This window comes from Gallus gallus, chromosome 3, assembly GCF_016699485.2.
Source record: "Gallus gallus isolate bGalGal1 chromosome 3, bGalGal1.mat.broiler.GRCg7b, whole genome shotgun sequence".
NCBI classification, from domain to species: Eukaryota; Metazoa; Chordata; class Aves; order Galliformes; family Phasianidae; genus Gallus; species Gallus gallus.
Window position 1 is genome coordinate 52606734 of NC_052534.1, and position 27843 is coordinate 52634576.

A 27843-nucleotide genomic window follows, 5' to 3' on the forward strand; every position below is an offset into this window, starting at 1 on the left:
CACTGGTGCTGTTACAGCACTCTCGCTACCTAAACTATTTATTTTAAAATTAGTTTGGCTACCCAGGCTGTGTACATATACCCTTAAATGCAAGCCTTGCAAAGGTAGAGCAACGAAAACAGAACTCCGTCAAGTCTTCCAGAAACATCCCACCATGATTGCACAGCTGTGAAAACATTAGTCTAAGGAATAAGCTAGGAGAAGGTAAATTAAAGAAAAGATAATCGGGAATAATTGGGAACAGTTGGCGTTTTTTTTTTTTTTTTATCTTCCATAAGCCTACTTGTAAAAGCTTTATCTGAAGAATGATGAAAATAATATCCCTTGAAAAATCTAAACACTGTTCAGGCACAAATATGTTGAGATCATCACTAAATGCTGGGGTTGTTGTGGCTTTTTTTTTTTTTTTTTCTGTTACGAGCAGTTCCTGGGAAATCGTTACTGGTGCTCGGAGGAAACTCTTTTCTGCATAAATCCTTCCATTGCAGCTAAATGAAGTCTAATCAGTAAATCTCACCAGTGTCAGTGGTTTATTCATGGCTGATAGTCTGACGCATCAGCCGTCCTGTTAGTGGCTGGTTTTACAATGAAGCCTTTTATTCAACATGATGAAGGGAAGAAAATTCTAACAATTCCACCTCTGAGATTAGCAACAGTTTCTGAAACTGCACTGCACCCAGTGTTTTCTTTTAGGACATACTTTGTTCTAGGGAAGCCTGTATCATAGTGGGAAATTTAATATCCTTGAAAGAGACTGGTTAGTATTTTCACCCTGCTTAGTTACTGGAGGTATCAATTGTTATATAGAGATACACTTGAAGCAAACATGGGAAACAGGGCCTACGCTTTTATAAATGTGAGAAATCTCATAAGCATTTTCTAAAATAACATTCTTCTGTAAGGAAACCACTGAACAGTGACATCCCCTAAAATAAAGCTGTGATGTGGAATGAAAATAACTGTACTGTTTCTATGTGCACAGCCATGATGTGGCACTTAATGTCACAGAACTGTGTTAATAGAAAAAGGGACAACATCCATACATCAGTCAAAATCAGATAAGGCTGCAGTATCTACAGTCATCATGGCATGTAGTTTAGTAAAAGTGTCGTACCCTTCATGGATAACACTTTAAGAGGAGTAAGATTTTTGGGGAAATTACTTTCTCTCAGATCTTACTTTCTGTTTGTATGGGCAGAAAAGCAACTTCTGTGTTCAGAACAACTTCATCAGACATGACCAATGTTTAGATTGCCTTTTCATTGTTCTGATAGGCAACTAGAAGTATGCTGAGAGCTGTCTTATTGAATCAAGCTTCTTCATATTTTGATTTCAGTAAACTAAAGCAGGTAAGATACAATATAGTGGCCACCTTTATCCTAACTAGCAAGTCTTAATTATGTTAGGTACTGTTTTAACCTACAGATTCCTAGAATGCTGACAGGTGCTCTGTTAGGAGACAGTGATACTATTTAAACTATGTTTAAACTAATAAGTACTAAGGTGGAAAAGACAACTTTAGATGTAAAGAGGCCTCATACTTCAGAACCAGTATTTGTAATTCTTGACTCTGATTTTTTTTTTTTTAACAAATGTATATTTGCTACAATAGGGGGTCTTAGACAACATGAACAAGGAGTTTCATAGCAGTAGATTTTCAATAGCATCCTCAGTTCATGTATAAGCTACTGCTGGTCATGGTTCCAATTTTACCCTATGCATTTTAAAAATATTCAAATATCTCTGATGCTTTCACTAATCAAAGTGTTTGTTTCCTTCTTTTTAAAGAAATAAAATATTGCTCCAAACTGACATGGATTTTTCAGTTTCAATTATTCTTTCCCTTTCTGGTAAAAAAATTCTGGAGAAAATTGTCAAACAGCTGTAATAACACATACATACATAAAAATTACACCTAGGCATGAATAAGAATAAAGCATCTGAGCCACAGAATGAGAATAGGTTGGACTAAGTATGAAAATTTGTCTCCTGATGTAATCCATTGGAAGACTGTAGTAACTACCAGTTTAAAGAAAGACAGACAATATATTGCCAGGATGATAAGAATGAATGATTTTGATCTAAAATGCTTTCTTGCTATCTGTCTCCACTATTTTTTTTTTTCTTAACTTATCTGTCTTGTATACATTAGAGTTTTGCCACTGCTTTTACTGCCTCTCTGCACTCAGATCACAATGCTAACAGGTTCTTCTTCTAACTAATAGAAAACACCGAAGGTTAGGTACAAAAACATTTACTTAATGGTTGGTTAACACAGTTTTTTTCTCTCTGGAGACTGTGGTTGTCTAACCTGATGGTTGCAGGTACTTTCCTGCGATCCTCACTTCATATAAGTAGAATGCCAGTAAACAAATCACTGGGGAAGAACTTTGATCTGTAGATTATTTCAAGTAGCATCTCAAAACACTCAGGTGGTTCTTCTTTTCCCATAGAGAATGAACTTTATGCCCTTTCAAAGCCTCTGTGTACAGTAAGATTTGAACTAAAGTTGAAGAAAGACAAGTCCTACCCGTTTTTCTTTCAGAGGAACTTTCATTTTTCTTGCTAGGGTAAGATAGTTTCAGCACAATGCAGAAGTGTATGTGGGGGGAGAATAAGCAAAAAAGATTGGCAAGGCATACTTACCACAACTTAAATTGTTTTCTGCTTTCAGTGCTGAAGTTGGAATACTCCAGAATTCATTTTCCCAGTCTACAATGTTTCCTTTCACATCGCAGCTGAGGTTGGCCAGTGTTTGAGCATTCATGGTGAAATTCCAGAGGCGGAAGTTGTAAATGTCCCCATTTAGAGAGCTCACTTCATTGCTGTTAGAGCCCAGCACAAGCCTCCCATTTCCAGGGATAACTTTGCCAAACATATCTGGACAGTACGTATTATGATAGATGCTTTTGGCGTATACACCTATGGTGCCCGAGAAACTATCTCCTACGACACAAAGCTGTTCAAATGTTCCTGTGAAAAACTCCGCATTTTGAGGCAACGCATTGTCAAGTATGCACTGTGTGTCTGAGATGGATAGAAAATGGCCTTTTGCGGTCTTCCCAAAGCCGAAAAACTCTTTTGATGATGCATCAGTGTAGGAGAAAATCTTCCAGTCATCATTGTCATCACTGCTGCTCTTGGTTGCTTCAAAACATAGTGTGAACTGGCTGAGCTCTGGAACCAAGACTGTTTCTGCCACAGATACAGCATCAGCATCGGGATCCTGGGGAATAATGACCTTCTGATTCCTCAGAGACACGGCAACTAGAACGGAGAGTCGATAAATTAATCACATTGAAAGTATTCTTGTATAAAAATAAAGGCAGGCTGGCAGCAGTTTAGTGGTGTTTTTTATCAGTGCAATATATCAAAAGCACACATTGTAGGGAATTTGGCTTGGCAGAGTGTTCAACCTAAAACATGTGGAGTTCCTTTTCAGCAGGGTGGAGAATGCTGCACTATCTGCAGTTAACTCCCCAGGTTGTATCAAGAGCAATATTAGGAAATATTGCCTGCTAGTTTACCCTCATTTGATAAAAATTTACATTTATTCATCAAGGAAAGATGTAGTAGGCAATAGAGAAAAACAGTTATTTCTAAAACACAGTATGATTTTTGAAGTTATATTAGTTTGATTACTTGTCTGCATGACTGTAATACACCAACGAAGTTCAGGTTTTACTTCTTTTAAATATCAATACTGCAATAGAAAAAAAATTCCATTACATTTCTTGGCAAAATGAAGCCCTTTGTTCCTGAATTCTGGTAATGAATTTCTGCAAAATATTAAGCATCTTCTTGTTTTGTCCTCAGCAACCTTCAGGTTCAGCATTATAATCACTTATCCAATTTGTATCCAAGCTGTTCAGCTTTTGTAAATAGTTGTGTCCCAGATTTTGCACGTGTCTAGAAATGGCTAGTTCTCTTCTGAAGCAATGCACTGCAGTAAGGGCATGGGCAGAAGTACTTTGCCTCTAATTTTTTTAAGCATTCTCATTTGCACTGGCAAAATAGCAGTCACCAAATGTGAAAAACAGTATCAAATGACATATGATTTTTCTCCATGAGTGTATTAATGACAATTCTGCTGAGTCTACTTTGGAGAATATTATTTTTCAAAATAAAGTGCCAATATACTCAGTTTTATTGGATATTTATGGCACAAAAAATTCTAGTGAATTTTTCCACAGAAAGAACTTACAGGTTATCAGTCATGCAAAGGAATGGAGGTCAACAAGACCAGATACACAGCAGTAGCCCTTCTTTATTTCTGGCTCTTTATATCTGTACTGTAGCAGATCACATCTCCAGGAAATGCCTGACATCTCCCTAACACTCTAGATATTCTGAAACTGAAATTGGATTTTGCTAGACCCAACTGCCACATGAAATGCCTAGTCTTCCTTAGGATTTTTTAATGGTGTCATGTTACATACAATAACTATTATACCTGCTCCCTTCTCAGAGTGAAAGAAAAATTTTCCATTTGAGAGGGTAAAACATGTAAGAGAAGAGTGATTATCGTGCCCCATTCTGGAACAGACAGATGAGCTATAAAGAGCCTACATGTTCACTGTATTATACTTCCTCTTTGCCAGCAGATTGCAAAGAATCTGGGCCCCAAACTACCGTATCTGGCTATACACAAAGACAGAATTTGACCAATATATATAATACAGTAAAAGAACATAAAGCATTGCACTTTTATCTGCCAACCCAGCAACTGGAGAATGGGTCTCCAGTAAGAGAGTAACCCTGGGCTTATACAGTTACTGGATTTACTTCATAGATTTTTTTTCTTTCCCAAGGGCATAAGTATGTTGTAACAATTTTATAGATAGAAAATGTGTTCAACTTTCCACTGAAAACAAGGGCTTTTTTTTTCATGGGTTAATTATCCTGTACAGTTCTTTACGTAACATGGAAAGTGTTCCAGAAGTATAAGAATTCAAGATTTGAGAAAGAAAAAAGCTCATTCATATGAGCACCACTCAGCTGACGTTGGAGTGGTTAGGAGAGTTATGGACCACCTGGTCACATTTAAACAGTGTAAGAGAAATAAACTGGGAGAATGAAACAAGTCTATTTAACATTGCTGTGCTCCTCAGTCAATAGTTTGCCCTTTCCTATACAGCAAAAGCACAAAATTGACAAGCATTCTGTACATGTGGAGAAAAAAGAATCCTGACATCAACATTAGGAGCTCTCTCTCAATCACTTTTGAACAGCCAGTCATCACACTGATGAATTTCAGATGTTAGCATTGAAGAAGATGATTATCTCCGAGGAGAATATGTACATATTCTTGGTCTGTTCAGGTAAGTGTTTGTACTACATTCAGGGTGATGCTAAACTGTTTCTGTTAGGAAGATAACAGCTTTTATTTTGGACACATTCCCTTTTACTTATACAAAATGTAAATAAGCCTTGGCAGCTGAAATGAAGCAGAGAGACCAGCAACAGACAGCTCACTGTTCTGAAATCCTCATCTGCACTTACGAAAGTGTTGTCATGACAAGAAGTCTGCCTCTGCTTCTTTTTAGAACTCCTACCTTACTTGTCTTTCTTTCAGATCATGGTCTCACATACTGTACTTCCCTTTACATATGAGCAAAAAGAACTATTTTACAATAATTTGTGGGGAAAAACTGCTTTTCTGCCATTTTCTAGCTTCACAGCTTTCAACTGCCCTCCAACAGATACTGGAATATACCAGCTATTTTGAGTTCTGCCAGTGTCTACACACCACGTACCATATAGCTTCACTCATTTACTGCTGCTGGGGATGCGGGTCATCTATCCGCTTTTGGTGTGTTGCAGGAGGTAACAACCAGGAAAGCAAGCATTTGTGCAGGCAGCCAGCTTTTTATGGATAGCAAGATGTGTTCTGTGAAACTTATTTTGGAAACACTGTTCCACAAATGCTGTTTTATTCACAGCTAATTCCTTCCCCAGACTCACTCTATTTGTCTTTCCCCACACATATTTTTTTTTTCTGTGCATACATTTTGTATAAGGATGTATTTCTATCTATTTGTATCCTTTTAAGTGCAATTGCTAGATAGCAAACTGTTGTGTATCTCTGAATGGACCTTTACATTCCCTTATCAAACTCAAAACTGAACAAATGACTTATTTTTATTATTTTTATATGTTCATTTCTAAGAAATGAAGGAAAACATGGCTACATAACTATAATACAGTAAACTCTCTAGGATAAATTCACGATATTGCCTGGGTATCGTGTTCGCAATAGTAACAATGTCAGTTAGACAATGAGGCTTTGAAACTCCAACAGTGACTTGAAGTGAGAGGAGGTAGCATTGCTGCCATGCCTTTGGGAATTCTCTAAAAGAGCAGAGCAGAGAGTACTGCATGGACATCTGCCATGCAGATGTTTTGTAATTTCAGTGCATGTGTGTTGATGACCTAATGTCTACAGGCTTTTATAACTTATTTTCTATGAAAGGAAAGCAGTACGCTATCATCCATTTACCAAAACTCCTTTTCTGTATTCACTGCCTGGCTAAATGTTGCCATGCAGAATGTGGCCTATAGGTTATAATTTGTCCCATTTGCATGCAGCCAAATTTCCTTCATAACATCTGCAGTCAAATTCAAGTTGAGAGTTACCTGTTTGGAGTAATGAAACTAAATTCAGGATCCTTTGTCAAGGTAGCTTAACAGCAGGCCTTAACAGTGGTACCTAAACTAACACATTCTATGATTCTATGATAAACCAGCAGTGTGCACTTGTGGTCCAGAGGGCCAACCTGGGCTATCCTGGGCTGCATCCAAAGAGGAGTGGCCGGCAGGAAGAGGAAGGCGATTGTACCTCTCTACCCTGTCTTTGTAAGGCCCCATCTGGAGTACTGCATCCAAGCCTGGGGTCTTCAGCACAGGAAAGATGAGGAGCAGCTGGAGTGGGGCCAAAGTAAGGCCAGAAAGATGATCAGAAGCCTGGAGTACCTATCCTACAAAAAAAGGATTAGGGTGCTGGACTTCTGAAGAAGAGAAAGTTTCAGGGAGAACTCACTGCAGCCTTTCAATATATAAATTATGTTAAGAACAACTTCTTGCAATACCTTAAAATGTCAAAATAAACATCAGTCACATATTATTTGTCACCTTCTATGAGGGAGAAAAGCATGGATAGAAACATGTATTTTTTGCAGTTACTAGGATTTTAAAAATCTAAGCATTGCTATGTATTTATGAAATGAAAAAAAGGTCAAGGAATGCAAGTAGCAGTTTTGCAATGACAGTTCATCCCTGAGAGTTTATGTTACAGACTGGAAAAAAACTTGAGGAAGTTCTGCATTTTGTATGAACTTCTCCTATTGTAGGGTGATTCACCAGGCCAGTGGTTTTGGCTCTCCTTGTTTCTTTTGGCTAAGAACCTGCTCATGCTGGTCTTCATATTTCTGTATGTCCCACTTTTAAAGTGCCCAACATGCATTGTCTGAAAGAGGCACTGCTGGGCCTACAATCTTTGTGTAATAAAAGTTTTTCTAATGCACCAAAGGATGTCATGTCCCAGAATAAAATAATTTACTTTCATCCACAGAAAAGTAAATCAATAAAAAAAAAACACACAAAAGCCTGTAGCATTATCCTGCAGCTTCCCTATTACCTGTCCCTCTCAAGGAGCAGATGATTCCTTTGTAAAGTATAATTCTAATAACCTGTAAGAAATTTACATCTTGCAGGATATTTTTTTTCTGTAAAAGGGATAAAAAGGTTTGTGTTTACTTACTTCGCACATAGCTGGCATTAAAACCTTTCTTTTGGATACTGAAGTCACTTTTAAAAGACACAATCATTTCATTTCCAGTAGAATTATATGATAATCCCTTTGCAGTGATGCCACAGAGGTTCATTGGGCTCTCTCCATTGTCCAGTGTCAGTGAGTCATAAATGCAGCCTGGAGCTTCTTCAATGTCAAAATCACTGAATGTTAGCTGTATAATGAATCCGTGAGGTGCTCGGATGATCCATTTACAAGCTTGACTGTTGGGATAATCACTTGGGTAGCATGGAGAAGTGAAAACTCCAGAGGGGTCAGTTAGCACGGTCCTACAGTTGTAGCATCCATGAGCTGGCAATGAAAACAGAAGGAGGTCAGGAGGAGAGATAATTTAACAGGAAATTAATTGTCAACACTATGACTAATTATATTTCTATACATAAAAACATAAAGAAATATGGGAGAAAGAAAGGCAAAAGAAAGCCTCATTACTGGTGTGCAAAACGCTGTTTTACATAAGAATTCCCACACAAAAGGAATAGAAGTTACACTGTTGAATATTCATTTGTACAAGCAACATACATCTGCCATACATATTGATCCCCTGTGCAAGCATCGGCAAAGCAAAAGCATTTCTGAGTTCTCAAATGCAAATTAATACTTAAACTGAAACTTCAAAGAAAATGACTGGTATCCTGTCTATCTTTTGGCTGCTGGACAGATGCTGACTGCTTCTATTTCGCAGCTCCATGCCCTGTCATTGTTCCCAGTGGAATGTCTCTGGAATGCAGCAGCACAAGAGATGGGCCGAGGAGACTCAGCAGCAGCATTCTGCAGTGTTGCAAGTTAGTCATCGGCACTTCCGGCAAGCACTTTCCATATCACCCAAAAGGGGATCAGTGAGCCACAGGCCTCTGAATCAACACCACATTACTGAGCTCTTCCCATGCTGACTCAGCTCCACTGAGAAGTCTGTGGCAGTCAGGCTCTAAAATATTCTCATCCTCTTCCTCATGCCTTTGTTCACCTGCTGTGCTCCTCCATGAGAACTTCAGGCCCTGTTAGTCCTCGGGGCTGCATTTCTTGTCCTTTTTACAGTTACTCTGCAGTGTATTTTATGACATTATAACGGTGAGCTGCCTGCTGTTGAAATCTGTAAGTTTGCCAAAGCAGCACACAGCAAAGTAGGTGGGAGCAGAATGCTACCAATAGATAACTGAACATACTAAACAGCACATTTGTGCCAAATTACTTTCCAAACATTTCATTAGGCCACAATTGTGCATCAAGCACCAGACTAAGCTAAAAACAGCTAAACAACAGCTAAACAAGTTGTTTTCCAGATATGTAGGGATCAACCCTAAAACAGGAATAAACACAACGAACTTCTCCAAAGTACCCTCAGTATTTATTTCCACTGTTTGGTTCCTGATGAGTCACATTCATATGGTGTTCAGCCTTAGCAAGCAGACCCTGACTCTGGGAACAAACGTGGCAAAAAAAGAAAAAAAAAAAAAAAAAAAAAAAGGGTTTATATCTAAAAGGAGAATTCCTAGTTACATTGTGCAGAAGTGTTGTCATGTATCATGTGGCCCCTTAGAAGGTAAAGAGATTAAAGAGGTTAGTAATTAATTGGATTTTCAAAGTCAAATACAAGCTGACTATGTAAGAAATGTTGGAGGCTTATTTGCAGGGGAAAAAAAAAAAAAAGGTTATCTTAAAGATTTTCAATTACCCCCGGGAACATTTCACTCCCGCTGTTGGAAACATTATCTGAATAGTACAAGCTGGAGCCTGTGTAATCTAACTTCTCTACAAATCTGTATAGTCAGAGGACTACACTCATCTGCCCTGAAATCTTGCTGCTCCATTTCTTAACCAGAGAGAGAATATTTAATTATTAGTGCAATGAGCATGAATTCAGCAGTTGTACAAGCAGATGACAGCTTTGTGCAAAGGATTTTGCAGAGATACATATCAATTTTCAGAGAACAGCTCTACACTGAAGAGAGGAGGAACAAGAAAAGTAGCTGAGCCATAAGCCAGAGGTCTCCTAGTCCAGGGCAAGTGAGCCTCTACAAGGTGGAGGTTGGCTCTGGATGAGGCAACCCTCCCTCTGGAAGACTCCATGGTTTATATTCCTGCCTTCATTATTTTTAGGATGAGGGCTACAGTGGCTGAGGATCTGGTAATGTGCTGTACCCACTCTCCTACTCATTCCTGCTAGAGAAGTAAGTGGCACAGAACTATGTGGGCAGCTGAGAGCTTTCTCTGTGTATCAACAACAACCAGATGGATCTGGAGCCAAGGGCTAAGCTGATACGTTATGAAGTCAGATATGGGTGCTAAAGCACTCTCATTCAGCACTGGATCCCTAAAATATAACTTTAATGGCATTATAAAACATTGCTGAACTCAAGGAGGCTGGAAGAAATGTGACATTTGTCCGTAAAAGTAGTTTGATGCACCTTTCAAACCAGTAGGATATTACATTCAACCTAAGACTGGAAAGGACAGATTTGTCCATTGGAAAGAATGGACATTCTTAGGAGAAGCCTGACTTCACTACTTCTATTGAACACTAGGAGCCAAAACAGGACCTGGCCCTTTTATTTATCTTTCTCCTGAGCATTTACAATTATCTCTAAGCTATTTTTAAACAATGTCAGAACACACGGCAAAAATACTTTTATCTCTGTTGTCACTGTAAATACAGAAACATAGATGTTATTTATTTTACTGGTTTTTTTAAACTCATTTCATCTTTTTACACATTGACTGACATACTCTCATGTCATTATGTCCATATTATTTTGCTAGTTTTATAGAACTAATGAAGTAAAAAAAGCCCCGAAATGGAGGTAGAAAAATAAGTACTGTACACTTCACATATGTACAAGAAACAGATTTAGTGAGGAAAAAAGCTTTCACTTTGGCATAGTGACTGTTCTGTCCATGACTGCAATTTGAAGGAGAAATATCCTGTTTTCATGTAAATGTCCACAGTAGTAAGTAAAAAGGAAAGAAAACAAACAACAAAACTATATATAAACAGAATGGTTTTGAATGGAACTTTTTGCACAGCTTCTCATGAGACAGTTATTTTTCTATAAACACCACCTATTTTACTCATTAAAGAGAAAAATTGCTGTGGCAACTCTAGGCTGTCAGCCAAAGCTGACAGATATTTTGCAATCCCATTGGCCCAGAGCAGTTCTGAACTGTGGTACTGAATACTTACTTCAGTACATGCCACAAGCATTTCTGCAAGCAATACAAGATAGTTTATTAATTTGAATGGGAATAAATATAGGTATATTTTCTTGGTCAAGAACTCTAAATGCACAGAACTTGCCTGTCAAGTACAATGTTATCACCCTAAACCACAGGAAACATAGAGTAAAAAAAAAAAAAACTTTCACTTTTTCTCCCCTTTTGAATATGCTAAAAAACATAAAATAAACACCCTCCCAATGCACTGAAATCAAACACTTATTTTCCACATTTCTTACACTGAAAGCTTCACACAGCACCTCATTTGTTTCCTTCATGAGACTATCCTGGAGAAGTAGTTTTCATTTCATAATCATACTATTTTTTTCTAAAGGACTTATGCTTCACTTAGTAAATGAGTAGTTAAGAATTTAGCACGACACTGGAACTCTATACTAAAAAGTAAAATTAATAAATTCCTCTAGAGCATTTTAGAGCTTTCATGAATGTTAAATGACCACAAGTGCTGGTGGAAAAGCAGAATTTTCCCTCCTATCATGCCCATTTTGTAAGGATAAAGTTAGACACAGAGATAATGGGCAAAAATGGCAAGTTTCCATGGATTTTGAGTTCCCAATCTGAGAAACAGGAGTTCTGATTTTCCTTAACTACTTAGTATTTGCACAGCATTTTATATGTCCAAAGCATACTACCAGTGACTTTAAATTGCAGTTGGTAAAGCAGTCTGACAATTTGGTCCACTGTAGAAAATCAAAAAATGAGTACTTAGTGGCCAATGGAAAATGGTGGTCATAACGATTTCTTCATCTTTAATAGGAACTTACAAGTGAAGGGGTGGGGGCGGGGGAATCCTGTTTTCATAGCAGCCAGTTTTTCCTAGCCATGAGACCATTCCCTTTCTTCTGTGAATCTGCTGCCTATTTCACTTATCTACCTTTTAATTTCTACAAAGATTTAACATTCCAGTAGAACTCTTTCTTATACCATCCTGGATCATCTGAAAGTAAAGGACTAAGGGAACTAGTATGTGATTATAATTAAAGAGACCAATGTGACTTACATGACTAACATAGACACGTGCATACTCAAAACCCATATCCTACGGAACAAAATTAATAGCCCACCTTGACCCAGCAAATGATTTTGTGTTTTTAGAGCCTTGGCACATCCACTTGAATTAGAGGAGTCACCTGTGGACACTGAGATAATGCCATCTGGAAGTGGCTTTCACAAACCATTTGTGAACAGCTGAAACCACAGAGCTATAATGTTGACCACAGGTTTAGAGAAGGAAACTTTCTGTGTAACCTCTTCCCATACATTCACACTTCCTTTTTTCCACTTTTTTAAGTCCAACATACTTCAACACTTACCTCCAAAATCTATGATAATATATATATATATTTTTCTCTAGCTCCGTGTATTTCTCTACTTCCCTCTATTGTTGTAATTTTCCCTCTAAACCTCATCTTTTGCCCCATCATATTTTGCAGTTATCTCTTAGTCAAGAGTTTTGACTTTTACTTCTCTGTCTGCTTTCACTTCTACTCTTAGTCAACCGTGGAGAACTGATGGACAACAAATGTTGTTTGGCCAAGAATTTAAAAACAAACAAACAAACAAACAACAACAACAACAAAAAAGCAATTCAGCTTGGATCATTGCTCAATTCAGCTCTAAAAGCTCAAAGCGTGTGAAAGTTAGGATCAGAAGTAAACAGTGCCTATAGGGAAAAATATCTGCTCTTATAATTCATTCATTATACAGTTTATTTTCACACTGAGTTACACCTTGCAATGGGATTTTTCTTTTTCCATCCACTGGCTGTAGCAATGAACTGGCCCTTCTTTGCAGCATTTTCCACCTGACAGAAGTGCAAATGACTACACAGAGCGTAGGCAGTAGCACAGGATACCAATGATAGACTGTGTGGGTTGAATTAACACTGTTTTTCAGTATTTTTTTTTAAATCCATTGAAAGATTCCCTCATAAAAGTAAGATTTTGGTATAAAGTTTAACTCTACTTCTCCCTGTAGAGGAGACACATTTCATATGGAAATATCCTGAAATAAATCTCCATAAATATGGGACTGAATTTTCAGAAAACAAAACAAAACAGTCTATATTACCTCCTGTCTTATTCAAGTGAACAATAAAATCTCCCCTGCTGACAGAATTAGACAAACTTTAAACCACAGACAATCTTAGCTACGCTGCCTAGCACTTCATATATATATATATATATATATATATATAAATTCCAAAAGTAATTATTATTTTCTTTTACTTATGCATTTCAGATTCCTTAAGCACTTTGCATATATTTGGAAAGGTAGTAATTGCAAGTCCTGTCACTTTGGAATAAGTAAGAAAGGAGCAGATGGAGGTGCTACAATGTAGTCACACAGAAGTATGTGGCAAAGTCAAAAATAGAAATGAAAACATAAAATTGTTCACAGCAAAAAAATACCTATTTTAATGAACATTAGGCAACAAAAAGGCTTGCTATATAATAAGCATCTAATTTTTCCCCTGTTTCAAAAATGCCATAATAGAACAGATCTACAGAGATACAGCCAAACATTAGGTTAAACATATTTATGACATAAATAGATGGGTGAGTGAGGTCAGCAGTGGACACACCTGCAGACAAGTGAGGGGAAGGGCCAAACCACCAAGATGTGGGTGGGCTGGAATGGCTACAGAACAAACAAACCCATGTTATTTCAATATGAGACACAAACACTAAACCCAGAACAGCTATCACATAGCAAAGGCTTAACGGTAGCCTGTTTCTCCCATTTAAAAAATAATTTCAGACATGAAAGGAATCTGTGAATGCACATAAATATCTATACGCAAAATGTGAATAAATTTCTTGCAGATAGCAGATACGTGTCACATCAGTCACTCGATATAAATGAAAGAATTATCTGCATGCTTACTGCCATCTATAAGTTCTACACAATTTATTTTGCAGAACAGTGAGCACTGCACTCTTCTGAAGCCTCTTCACACCAAACCACCTTGCCTTCTCTCAGTGTAATGCGTAATTAGTTTGAGTTGTTTCTGAGGAAGTACAGATGAGAAGAGGTGAGAGGTTTACTTCTGCTTCTTTGTTTGCTTTCCAGACTGTAGAAGCTGTTTGATCTGCCAAAAAGACCCTTGTTTTGCCATATTACACTGGCATGAATAAAAATCACTTTCACAACAGATAATACGAGCATGCATCGGAATCCTTAAATTAAACACACAATACTAAGCTTAAGTATTTAAGAACCCAAAACTTATTTATTTATTTATTTATTTAGGCTAAATAATGGAAAAATATAATACAAAAGGATTCTCTCCTATAAACAGAAGGGAAATAAGATTCTTATCCTGACGTATAAAAGTCTGTGTCTGCATGTATAATGTGACAGGGTTGAGGTCACCTTCACAGTCATGTCTTCAGCACTTAGCACTGCCCTCAAAAGCATCTGAATGGGAGATCACTACACAGTAGCAGCCACCATAACAAGGCAACAAGTGACACACAGTGTAGACCCAAGCAGTGAAGAAGACCATGTTACTGCCACTAGTTCTAACCATTTTCTTTTCCTTCCAAGGAAAAGCATAATAACTGGACCAGCATGACCTAACACCCATGCAAGAAGAGAGATCCACTCTGAGGCAAAAGTTGCATATGAAAAGTTAGTAACCAGATGTTTAACTAACAACAAGAACCATTTTACACCTGGCCTAATATCCACATAACTATCCATACTTTTTCTTCTTTTTCTTCCAAGGGCATATTCTAGATTCCCAGCTTGCTGACTGAATTAACCTGGGGAGAAAAAGGGGTTGATTTTTTTTTCCCCAAACTGTCACAAAAATAGTTCCTTCCGATCCATGGGTGTTTTTTCTTTTTTTTCCCCCCCAAAAAACTACCCTCTTCCTAAAGACAAGCTGTAATTCTAATGTAGCAACAAACTTTCTAAAAACATCACTAAGTCCAAGTGCCTTATTCCATGTCTTTCCCTCTTGAAAATAAATACATTATTTCTTTTGTTAGGGTTCAGCCACATCCCACCACTCTTTACTAGCAGAATATTACGTTAACTTTCCAGCTCTGCAAAGGCATCAGTAGTAGGTTTGACACTGATTAATATCTGTGTGAAGAAATCAACTTCAGATCGCCTTTGAGGGGCTTTAAATTTCTCCTGCTACTGAATAATTGAAGTGCTGGTTACAAAACACTTGGCAGTGTAGTGTAACTTATTAACAAATGAATCCCAGTGTAATTTAAATAACACTATTCTAAAATATTTATGTTGATAGGTGTAGAATATATAGAATCCTCAACAGGATAAACATTGTCAGCTTTTGTGTGAAACCATCTCCATAAGCCAAATTGAAATAAAATAAAAATCTTAAGGACTTAGTACAAGTTTGTGTTATTCTATTTGGCTGCCACACATAACCAAAGTTTTTTTCTTTTTGCACAGCATGAATCTAATAAAGATGCAATTACGAATAATTTTTCTTTTTCTGTTTTATTCTTAGTTTGCAAGTGTGACTTTTGTTGATTTGCAGTAAACACTACTTTCAGTACTATTAAAACCTCAGACTGGACACTCATTCTGCACCATTCCCATTGCATCATCTGCACAGTACTCTCTGTACCCAGCAAGAATTGTAGGCCTCCATATTCCTGACTGGAAATAGCATATAACCCTGGCAGAGCCTTTTATAATCCAATGAAAGGCAAAATTGTACTCTTACAAAATAATTCAACAATTGGGTTTTGGCCACGGAAGCCAGGACAGAGAGTTCTATATCCTGGCAAGTCATATCAGCTTGCCTCACATCTTTTGCTGAGGCCGAATGTCTTTTAAAGCTTTGAACTGGTAGGTGCACCTAAGAACAATAACATGAATAAAATCTACTTGAAGGCTAATTTATAGACACACGTGAATGTGTAACTGCTGTCTGTGAAGTCACTTATTACTCCTGCTTCCTATAGCTCTAACCCTGCTTACTAGATTGTTTAGAAATTAAATTTTTACTTAAATTACATTAGAATATATATATATTTCTATTTTATTAGACAAGAATAAGGTTTTTAAATGAAATTACATGTGATAAATGGAAAACTGATAAAAGACAATACCTTTTGATATGTTACATTAGCCTGTGGGACACTGACTGGAAAAACATTGAAGCAGTATATATAAAATTTAGAAAGCCAACAGACATTTCACTAAGTACCTAGAATACTTCAGAATCTCTGCAGACATACAATAATTAATAAGAATACATATAACTACAGGAATTTTAGATTTTATGGCTTACACCTGAAACTAATCTGAAATAGCTGATCAGGCAACATATCAATAGCTCCATCTCAATGGCTAAGAGCCACAGAGCAGCCCTAGGCTCTGGGACTTAAGTGCCAGTGCTGCTAGAGTTCTGGACTAGCCCCTGGCACTACTCATCAGGCAGATCATCTCCAAACCATTCCTGGGCATGGCCCAGTAGCCAACAGAGGCCAGGGACCATTCTGCACCTACAGCCAAATATGGCTACTGTAGTTTTTATAACAGTATGAATTTGGGACACTGAGTGAATTGGCCTGAGAAGCAGAGAATGCTCCTGGGCAAGCACATGTGTAGGAAAGGGAATGAAACCATGAGAGGCAGAGCACTAGGTCCTATTTCATATGTCTTATGTAAGAGCCAATGAAGCAAGTCTTGCTAGATTTAGTGATTCAAATAGTATATATAAATCAAGAAGAAGCGAGTAGTAGTACATCCTATTTCCAACACAATAATCATAGTTATCTTTCAGAATACACTTGATGCCAGTAACCCTAATAGTGCAACAAAAATCAGAAAGAGCAAAGTTTACTTTTAAATCTGAGGTTAAGTTTAGAAAAGCAGAAGTTATGACAGTAAATTACTGAGTCATGCAGCATTTATCAGAAAACACAACCAGCAAGCTGGCTTTTCGCAAAAAAAAAAAAAAAAAAAGAAAGAAAAAAAACAACAAACCAAAACGAACAAACAAAAAAACACATAACCTGTGAAACAGCTGTATAGCATGGTCCTACATTTGGAGAGCATTTAGTATTTGTTTTCGTAAGTATATTACTAGAAGGCAGCAGTGCAATTCCTAACTCCTTCTCTAAGGGGTACATACAGTGGACTGGAACCTAACACTGGTTTTAGGGTCTTGTTTGTTCACACTGTTGAAACATTGCAGGGAATTACAAAATCGGAGGGGTTGGAAGGGACCTCAGGAGATCATCAATTCCCATTCCTCTGCTAAAGAAGGTTCCCTACAATAGGTCACACAAGTAGGCATCCAGATGAGTCTTGAATATCTCCATAGAAAGAGACTCCACAACTTCTCTGGGCAACCTGTTCCAGTGCTCCATCATTCTTACCATGTGAAGTTCTTCCATGTGTTAGTATGGAACTTCCTGTGTTCCAAGTTTGAGGCTATTACTCATTGTTCTATCGCTATGAACCACTGAGAAGAGCCTGGCCTCATCCTTTTCCCTTCCATCTCCCTTTAGATTTTTATAAACATTTCTCAGATCCTTCCTCAGTCTTCTTTTCCCAGGCTGAACAGACCCAGGTTACGCAGCCTTTCCTCATACGGGAGATGCTCCAGGCCCTTTATCATCTTTGTGGGCCTTCTGTGAATTCCCTGTCTTTTTTGAGCTGGGGAGATCAGAACTGGACACAGTAGTCTAAATGTGGCCTCACCAGGGCAGAGCAGAGGGGGAGGATCACCTCCCTCGACCTGCTGGCCAAGCTCTTTTTAATGCACCCCAGGATACCATTGGCCGCCTTGGCCACAAGGGCACACTGCTGGCTCACTGCCAACCTGTGGTCCACCAGGACCCCCAGGTCCTTCTCTGCAGAGCTCATCTCCATCAGGTCATCATCTAACCTGTACCAATGCATGTGGTTATTCCTCCCCAGGTGCAGATTTTACACTTGCTCTCCAGAGGCTTCTCCACACTAGCACCCTCTCAAATGGTGTCATCCAGGTATTGACACTATTTGCTACATGACGGATCTCCAGTATGTGACTATAGTCTTGGGAAAGTCAAAGTCAGTGTTTGTCATCCTCTCAGATTGGTATGATAGTGCTATATAGAGATCATTAGGAATTCATTCTGTCCCTAGAACTCATTTCACTCTGAAATTCTATAGGTATTTATTTCTCTTGGGTTATCATTGCCACTAAAATCTCTGACCCCTCTTGATCGTTCTAGCATATTATATCCTACCTCCTGACAGCAACTGACTTCATCACAGCAGTAACTCCAGCAGATTTTGATTGATCTGGGAAATTGAGGGAACCAGCTACAATAGAAGAAAATACGTTCAGAGCCAGGGTGGGGGCCCTGCACTGCCTGTTTCCCCTTAGTTGTTTGGTTTTGTGCCAATGAAAATTGAAGTGGAAACAAACACACTGCCTGGGTAAATTTGTCCTGACCCATACGAGTGGAGTTCACACTGTAGACAAAGTTATGGATTTCCCCCAGAGGGAGGGGGTAGTGTGAAAATCCTGTGTTACACCCATTGTAACTTAAGAATATTTTCATTGGCATTCCTGTGATAATCTTATAAAAGTAACAGAATTGACTTGCTGGTTTTGGCCTGAGCTGGATTTTTTCCACAAAGTAACAGAAGTCTGGGACAAAGAGTGGCACTGAAAATATTTGACAGTTCAGCTTAGATATACTGGTTTCAAAAGTATTAACTAGTAGATCTACAGGATCATACGACAAGTATGCAGGCTAACATACACATTAGTAAAGAGAGGATTAGGTCAGGAAAGGAATCAGGTGGGAAAGGTGAGACTTTTTTTGTGAGGTTACTGTGTGAAATACAATGGTTTCAAACCACATATCACAATCACAGCATATCCACAACTGGCGTAAATTCAGAAGCTCAGTTATCTTCAGTACAGCTATAACAGCCTGTACAAGCTGAGGAAGTGCACAACTAAATACATTCTTTGGTATCATTCACGCAAACAGTTGTCATGCTTGCCTGAGATACTGTTTAAGAATGTCTGCAAGAGTGAGTGGGAAAACAGCTACGGAAACAATCTTTTAGTAAGGAGTGGTTTATATGTGTTTCAGAACCCATCAGCCTGCACAGATATGGGGTACAATACAGTTACATCTGGGCACCTGCTAGTAAAACTTTGTCACACACATGCATACAGGAAACATATTTATTCTATGTATGTGCTAGACACAGTGCAGATATTGTTAGGTTGAAATTTCTGGGTAACAGAATATTTTGTATTGTGTATTGCCTCTTCACTGGGTACATTACACCACAAATCTAACACATACTAAATAATAGTAGAAAATCCAAAGGAGTTTCCATTTCATCCCTGGTATATCCAACATCTTATATTGCTTGTAAGATTATAGTTCACTTGCAGAGTTTTATTTCCCAGGCTGCAAAGCTAGAATGCCTTTTCTGGCTACTACTCTCAGTACTCTAAGTATCATTTTTCAACTGCACAAAGGCTTCCAGAAAACAAGAGTTAGGAATTGTATTACACAGCAGTCAACACAGTCAATGATGTTCTCAAGTTTTTGAATGTTTAAGAGCTGGATTTTAAAAGATTTTTATTTTTTTAGCTATCCTGGAAAATTTGCTGCTAATAATTTGGATCTTTCACAGTACAGGTTAAAACTACTTTGATTTGATTTACTGGTATTCAACAAGATTAAAAAATGGCATATAATTACTTTGCACTGGAATTCACTACTAGTGCAACACTAAGACATTCTGGAAAATACCTACTCATATACATATACAACATACTGGAAAATACCTACTCAAAAGTCATTTCCAATTACAATGATTCTTTTTAGGGTCTTATGATCTGTCCTTTCTAACAGTTTTCAAACTATCTATTTTAATACAATTTGAGGCATATTTCAACACTTCAGTATTGTCTGGAAGCTTCTTTCAGGAAGCTATAAAAAATAGATGCTGTTTGTACTTTATCTGTCTCATCCAACCTTCATGTAAGGGAGGAGAAATGTATGTCAAAATATTTGTGACACTGTGGTTTACAAAACACCACAAGATAATTCAAGTTTTTCAATTACACATAATGAAAAATTATCTTCTCCACCATCACAGAAAATCAGTCATACCTTCACATTACAAACATAATAATATATTCAGTGTTAATGCATCATTCAAGCCCAGAGAAGATTATGGTGTTCCTATCAGTGGTAAATATGGAAGGGAATGGTATATATATATCAAAATAGTAATTCCTGCACTGGTGCATTACTTAATTCCATCTCTAATTTGTCCGTGTATTTCTCCTTTCTGTAACAGCAGAAGAGGAAAGATAATGAATGCAGACAGTAAAGTTAAACTGTCTAGCGTCTCTTTACTTACTCCATTGAAGTTACAGTGATTATTTTTGTGTATGCCTGAACCTTTTATTTTCGCCAGTCTGAGCTATGTGACTTATTTTTCTAGCCTCCATCCAGTTCTCCAGCAGCTCTAGCCACTGAACTCCCACTGTCATCAACCAAGAAGGCTCCCTGCACATTCCAGTGCTTTTTACAATTCTATTAGCTTTTTCTACCAGTTCCTTAGATGAGAATATTTCATGGATGAATGGATTTCAAAGTTAGGAACTTGATTCTGATCCAATTACATGCATTTAGATTCTTGAGGATGTACAACATATGCCCCACTTCTCCTTTCATGCCTTGCTTCTTTACTGAAAGTAAGAAAACAAATACAAAACTACTGAATCAGAAATAAATAACTAATCAGTGTCTGTTTCACCAAGTATGACTGCCCAACATAAATAATAAAAAATATTTTCTACAGCAAAAAAACTATGATAACTTTGACCAAGTTTTGCTCGAAAAGTTGCTAGGTTTCAAAATACTTTATGTCTTGTTTTTATTATTTGTCTACATCTTGACTAATATGTCTCTAGATATCAATGTGATGTTTTTAATATGTCTACCACAGGTTTCGATGTTCAAAACATGCATCACATTTAATTATGCGATATTGGACAGCTACAGCAGTCAAATACCAAGAAAACTCTATTCTTTACTGAAAGAGAAATTCTGAAAATAGACTTATGACTTCTTGTTTCCCAAATCAAGATCAGCAAATTGTTCAGCTTGAATATATTATAAGAACAAGAATTTCTTAGTCTCAAACAGAACTTGCTTCTTGTGGAGGAACTTACTTTATTTTCTGCAGTGGTTCTGCAGTCATCAGCATTATTTGGAAACAACATCTAAAACACTTGCTAATGGAAATGTTTAATGGAAACTGCAGAGTTTTACAATTGACTGGCTTTGTAATTTCTGAAACTAAACCAAGGCAATCAACCAAAGGAAACTTCTTTCATAAATCTGTTATTTACATATAAAGTAGACAGGAAAAAGGTATTTTGTTAGCTCTGGAGACACAGTTTAAGGAGGTTTTAAAAGATTAGGAAGTATAATGACAGGTGCAGTGTTCCTTGAAATGAGACAGGAAGTGAGTACGAGACAGAACTTCATGGCATCATCCTCCTATAAAAGTAAACGGACAAATTGTTCTCTTAATAATGACTATACACTAAAATTTACAACCAGTGACTGTACCTTTACTTGACCTTTAACACATTGTACTGCATTAATTGCCTTAACTATTCATGTAATTATAGCAAATTCCCAGTTTGCTCTCATACTCCTTTTGCCTGAGATTATCGTAAAATATTTTCCTGAAATATAAAACTCTGCAGTTTTTTTTTTGTATTCAACAAAGCATTGGAGTTCAAGTAAATCAACATGTGCCATCATCTCAAAATTTAAAATCCTCACTTTGAAACTTTTCAGCTAGTAGTTCTAGTAAAACTCATCCTCAGAAGACACCAGTGACAGCAATGCTGCCAGTACAGATTGTCATTACAGTTTCACTAATTCACAAAGAACGCCTATTTCAAGGCCATGGTTAAAAAATGTATCCTCTTATTTAGAGCTGGAGTTTGTTTACCAATTTTATCTGTCATTGCACCCAAAATACAAACTAACAGTGATACAGAAGTATCTGATTAATTATGATCTGCCATCAGAATTTAATATCTATGTAGAATATCTGATCTCCTCTGAGATCCCACAGTTTGACTGCAGATTTACTACTGTTGAAACTTTAAGAACCTCAGAGACTGAATGCTTTAAGATCTTAAGCCCTGTGCCTTCCAGTGTGGTATCCTTATTGATAACTAAAGTAAAACAGGCTTAATAAAAAGAGCAAACACTAATCTACCTCTAATATTGAACACTTAAGTCTGAAGTGCTGTGAGTGCTTACAGTTCCCACTGCTTTCATGTTACTTACTTTTGATTATGATTTTTAATCACAATTACTTAAAATACTCAAAATCTTAAAGTTGGTGATAAAGTAATCTTTAAGTTAGCATTTCAGTCAGCAGAAGTGCAAGCCCAAAGAAGCAGATTTACCAATATGCTTCTCAAAAAGAGGGAGGGGTATTCTGCATCTTGAACATGGATTTACTTTGCAGACAATAACAAGTTAGAAACAAATAGTTAAAGGGTAGTATGTTTTCACTCATGATTACAGGGCTGTGATTGTGCAGAGTTAACTGTAAACTTTGGAGGCAGGAGGCAATGGGACTATCCCAGTGTTATGACATAGAATAATATCCAAGTAATTTGCCAGGGGTAAAAATCAATTAAAAAGCTGTGGAATATAAAATATCTGCCAATTGCTATGGCACGGACTACTGCCATTACAGTACATTACCAGTATGATCTTTTGCAACGTGCTAAATAGAGCAGCTAGGTATTTAAGCTTACCTCATACAGTAAATAGAAAAAAAAGCAGCATTCTTCAGGCTCTCTTCTCTTCTTATTTTTTTCACATACGTTGTGTAGCCTAAACTATTAAACGGCAAACTGTAAACTTGGGGTCATAAATGAACCTATTTATGACTTTTATCTCAGCTCTTGTGTGACTTATCTTAATGATCATTTCCCTGTATTGAAAATTCACTTCATGGGTTAATGAAGCATATCAGTGAAGTGTTCAAAAGCAATCTGAGGAGCCTGATGTGAATAGTGCCTGTATCCCATACTTGCACCCTATCATTGTGTCAGGAACAAAGTTAGGGCAAACTCTGTTCACTGTTGTCCACTCAGATGTTCTAGATACTTAAAAAAAAGAAAAGTAGATAGTTTCAAAAACTATCTAGACAGTTTTAAAGAACATATGTTTAAACATATATACATTTACTGTTTAGGTATTGTACTATACAAATAATGAATCATTTATAATTTATAATATACCTTATTCTTTTTATTTTAGTTTGAGATTCTGTGTTTACCAGAAGCTTTACTACCTTTGTGGTCCTTTATAAGACCATCTAGTTTTACGCTTCATCCAAACTCTTATAACTCCAAGCAATGTTCTCACTGCTTACAATGGAATTTGGATCAAACACTCTTGACTCAAACATGAAAAATTGTAGTTGATCATAAAGGAACCTCATGACCTGACTGGTGGCCATATTCAGTTTTTGAAATGCAAATAAATTACCTACTTCACAATCTAAATACACAGAATTTAGCAGAAATAAAAAGAGTGCTTAAGGTGTTTGTCAGGCAACAGAGTGGAGAAAGATCTTCATATTACTTCACTAATCTTTGGTGTTAGTTTTGAGTCATTATTCAAGGCACACAGTGCAAAGACAAAGCCAGCACAAACAAGAAGTAATCTCTCAAATTATTCCAGTAGTGTTTCTGTATGTCTCTACTATCTAACCAAATGCAGAAAATAACAAATATTTCCAAAGGAAAAGAGAAATATAAATGCAAATCCCAATTCAGGCAATATATTATGTTCACAGATGTAGGGTCAGGAAAGGCAAAAAGTGGCCTAAAAACATGTAACTGTTATTTTGTGATCCTAGCTCTAACTCAAGTCGTGATAGGAAAGCTAATGACATAGAAGATACCCTAAGGCATTCCATGACACCACTTTGCTTGCTACATGAACATAGCATTGTACTTACATGGGGGTGAAACAGAAAACGGCAGACAGAGATTAGAAAGAAGTATATTAACCCTGCCATGCAGATCTGCTAAAACATAGCTCAGCATGCTTAGCAGACTGGTTAAGTATTCCTTGCCATGCCATGGCATGATTTTTTTTAGCAGGCGTATTTCACTCATGCAAGCAAGAGAAGAATGAGTCATGAGTGATTTAATAACAGCTCTGCAGAAGTTAATCCAGCACCCTGTCTGTGACAAAACTAAGCAGGACAAGCTGTCAGAGTATTGAGGAACAAGGAGGGAGAGTACAAAACTATCATTAAGAAACACAGAGTAAAAGAGGATAAAGTCTGCGTAAACAGGAAGTAAAGGAAGTCTTGCATTTCACCCTGATTGCAGTGTATAATTGTCATGGATAAGGCAAATTAAAACAACTGCTTTTAAACCACTTACTTACACAACCAAGCAGTGATTTTATTCTGCATACTGTCACACCTACCTAGTTCCAACCTGATACAGTCCTGTGAGAATGTTATCTCTTCAATGGAAGTCAGAGACTAAGCTGTGAACAGTCATAGACTCCCAAGGCAGGAATGGCAGAATGTTAAGGCAGATCATCTGAAGTTTATTTTGATTTATGACATATACGCTCTGTTAGGTCTAGGTTTTTGCTCAAGAGTTCAGTCAATAAAATTTTAGTTTTTCTTTCTTCTGGACTTTTTTTTTACTATGTACTCTCAGTACCTCAACTGAAACACAGTAAATATAATGAGCTCTGTAAGCTATGGAAAATATTCCCTCTTATTCTAAGTACTGCAATTGACTAGTATCAAGATCTGCAAAACAGCTGCTTTCCAAGAGTTAAGGAATTATCTAATTTCTTAAAAGAAAGAAGGGTATTCCAGATCTCACAGTTCTTACTAAATTAAATATTTTAACTTATTTTAATAGCTGTAAGACTGACACTAGCACCAATCACTCTAATTCTTTTTTTTTTCAGTGAAATTAACATACTGGTTTGTGGAAAACAACAGAGAAGTCTTCAGTGTAGTTGAGGGTAACTAACTACACTGTAGCTCTCTGCATGTACAGAAACTGGAAAAATTTTTTAGTATCTGTAGATACTAAATCTGATATGAATGTAATACCTGGTGGACAGATCCAGAAATGCTAATACAGTGTAGCAAAGAAAATAAATAGAAAATAAAAAAAGTGACAGTTGCTAATCAGATATCACAATATGTAGCATAGGAATAATTGGATAGGAAACCATACTTCTACAAAAATTGGAAAAATAAGGAACATCCTTTAAAACAAACATTTTTGAAATAATTTCAGATGAATTACTTCAAGTCAACCAAAACTTGCCTTTAAAACTTTTAGACAAGTCTTTTTAAAACACTGAAGTTAATTCAATAACTCAAATCTTTGCTTTGAATTTTCAAGACAGTATTTTTATCCATCATTAAAACAGTATGGAGATCTTCAAAAGCTGTCTGGACATGGACCTGGACAGCCTGTTCTGTACATTCCTAATTAAGCTAGGCTTTGGATCAGATAACTTCCAGCGGTCCCTTCTGATCTCAGCCATTCTGTGATTCTGTGATTTCATGATTTGAGCTAGAAGTTTTATGCTGTTGTATTTCTTCAGAAGCAATATATGTGAAAATCAGACAAGATAATTTCTGTTAGCAGGGATTGAGCCAATCTACCAAAAAAGAAAAAAAAAAAAAAATAAAGAAAGAAAGAAAGCTAGTCTGTTAGCAATTCATACTATTTCATATTAGGTTTGTGTAAGCTTTCCATTACTGAATTCATTGTAAGGAATGATGAAAAGAGACAACAGAATGGAAAACAAGCTTGCATTTTTTAAAAGCAATAAAGATCTTAAACTAGTATTTGATCACCAAAACATGAACTTCGTGAGGCAAAAGCAAATTACACATAAATTTCAGTTTCAATAAAAAACCAATAAATTTTTAATAAAAACAATCAAACTTAAGTTGATTCCTCATCCAAACAGCTTTACAGAAATGGTATTTTCTTTTTTCTTTTAAGTTGTGCAGTAAACTCTGGAAAGACCTGCAGTCTGGAAAGCATTCAGATGTTCTATATAGCTTTGCTGGGATTCTTATTGCTGCCAGGGTTTCTCCATCAAGGCAGCTCCCATCCCTTTCTGCATTCAATCTCAAGAACAGCCACAACAGGTTTTGACAGTATACTGTACTAAAGCAATTATAGCATTTTATAGCATGTGATAATAGAGTCATTATGTTCAGGCTGCAGTAACTACAAAAAAGAAAACTATTGTAGTAGCATAGGTGGTAACCACTTACATATTTTTTTAGTAATATCTGGATCAGTTATGAAAATTGCAGAGCACTGTCTGATTCTCTGTCTAGGACAGAAATGCACCAAACAATTTCTTACCAGGTAAGAGAGGCCTATGATACTGAATAGACCCTTACAGGTACCCACTCACCTCCATGCTACGCCATATAAACAAAAAGGTAATGTAAACCTGATATAAATTGTCATGGACTTGTGAACACATCTTCCATGATACAATCACAGGCTGCACTGTTTGGAAGAAATGGTGGCACGCTAAACACTTTTTTGACTTATCTGGTAGATCTGCTTCAGTTTGAACTCTAAACTGAAATGAAATGAACTGCCAGCAGCAGCTTTAAGCAGCTTTTATTTATGGAAATGGCAGGAGAGTGTTTTTAGGTAATCAAGCAACTTATGCATTCAACACTAGATATGACTTACAAACTTTCGCCAGAATTGTCATCTTCAATTTATGACTACGCAGACAACCGCATCTTTTTTATTTTTTTAAAACATCTTGGTAGCTCACAAGCTTTATCTCCAGGTTTGACTCTACAAACTAAATAAATTCAAAATGATAATGGAGTCAAATTGGGAATACTGCATCCTAAAAAAATTGATTATACCGACTTTCCAAATAAAACACATCAGTAAGCTAGAATCACATCATGCTTACGTTCAAATCTTCTGAATGTTCTTCATCTTAATAGTCTTAATTTGTCTGTGGAGAAGGGATTGTGTTGAAGCAGGGTCAATGAAATATATGGATTAAATGCAGGTGCAGTGAAGAGGTCTGGAAAGTCAACCCTGCAGCATCTACTGCTTTTTATGAGGTGTCACATCCTGATAAAACTGCTGTTATGTGACATAGTTGGAGAGTGTAATAACAGTGATGATATTTTTTATTGTAATGTGGTGAAGGGATATAGGGTAGAGAGTGAGTACACTGTCCACCTTTGTTGGTATTGTATTGATATGTTGATTTTGATGTGAGGAATTTTTTGTTGTTGATGTAAGTGAATTTTGTGATAATTATGTGGTGTATGTATATATTAATATATTTAAATGAGTATTTTAATATATGTTGCGGTTTAACCCAGCAGGCAGTTCAGCACAATGCAGCCTTTCATTCACTCCCTCTGCTCACAGCACGATCAGGAAGAAAATCATAGAAAAAAGAAGGAAAGTAGAACTTGTGTATTAAGATAACAACTATTTACAAAGACAAAAAGGAAGATAAAAAAAATAGCAATGGTAGTAATTATATATATAGAAAAAGCACCAGCTTTGGGCAGAGTAGACAGGTTGCTTTGAGTAGAAGTCTGCTATAGGCAACAGGGCAGCTGTAGTTCTGCTACAAATAGACCGAGGTGGTCTCACAGCATTTAAGAAAGGGATGTGAATGTGTGGCTATTGCCACACGTATAAATATATATATATATGTTTATATATATACATATACATA

At 36.9% G+C, this 27843-nt stretch overlaps 1 protein-coding gene across 7 annotated transcripts in view; it reads right to left on the reverse strand.

Annotated features, from left to right (window-relative positions):
- Window positions 1-27843, reverse strand: part of ADGRG6 (adhesion G protein-coupled receptor G6) — a 109626-nt gene that overhangs the window by 57970 nt on the left and 23813 nt on the right. For 6 of the 7 annotated variants that reach the window (XM_040697113.2, NM_001031071.3, XM_015284081.4 and 3 more), the window contains exons 3-4: window positions 7760-8101; window positions 2647-3267 (exon numbers count right to left, since the gene is read on the reverse strand). In XM_040697113.2, coding sequence (XP_040553047.1) covers window positions 2647-3267; window positions 7760-8101 — 963 coding nt within the window. Of the gene's footprint in view, window positions 1-2646; window positions 3268-7759; window positions 8102-8332; window positions 8570-27843 lie in introns of those variants that run through there. The other variant, XM_025148730.3, reaches the window with a different exon arrangement.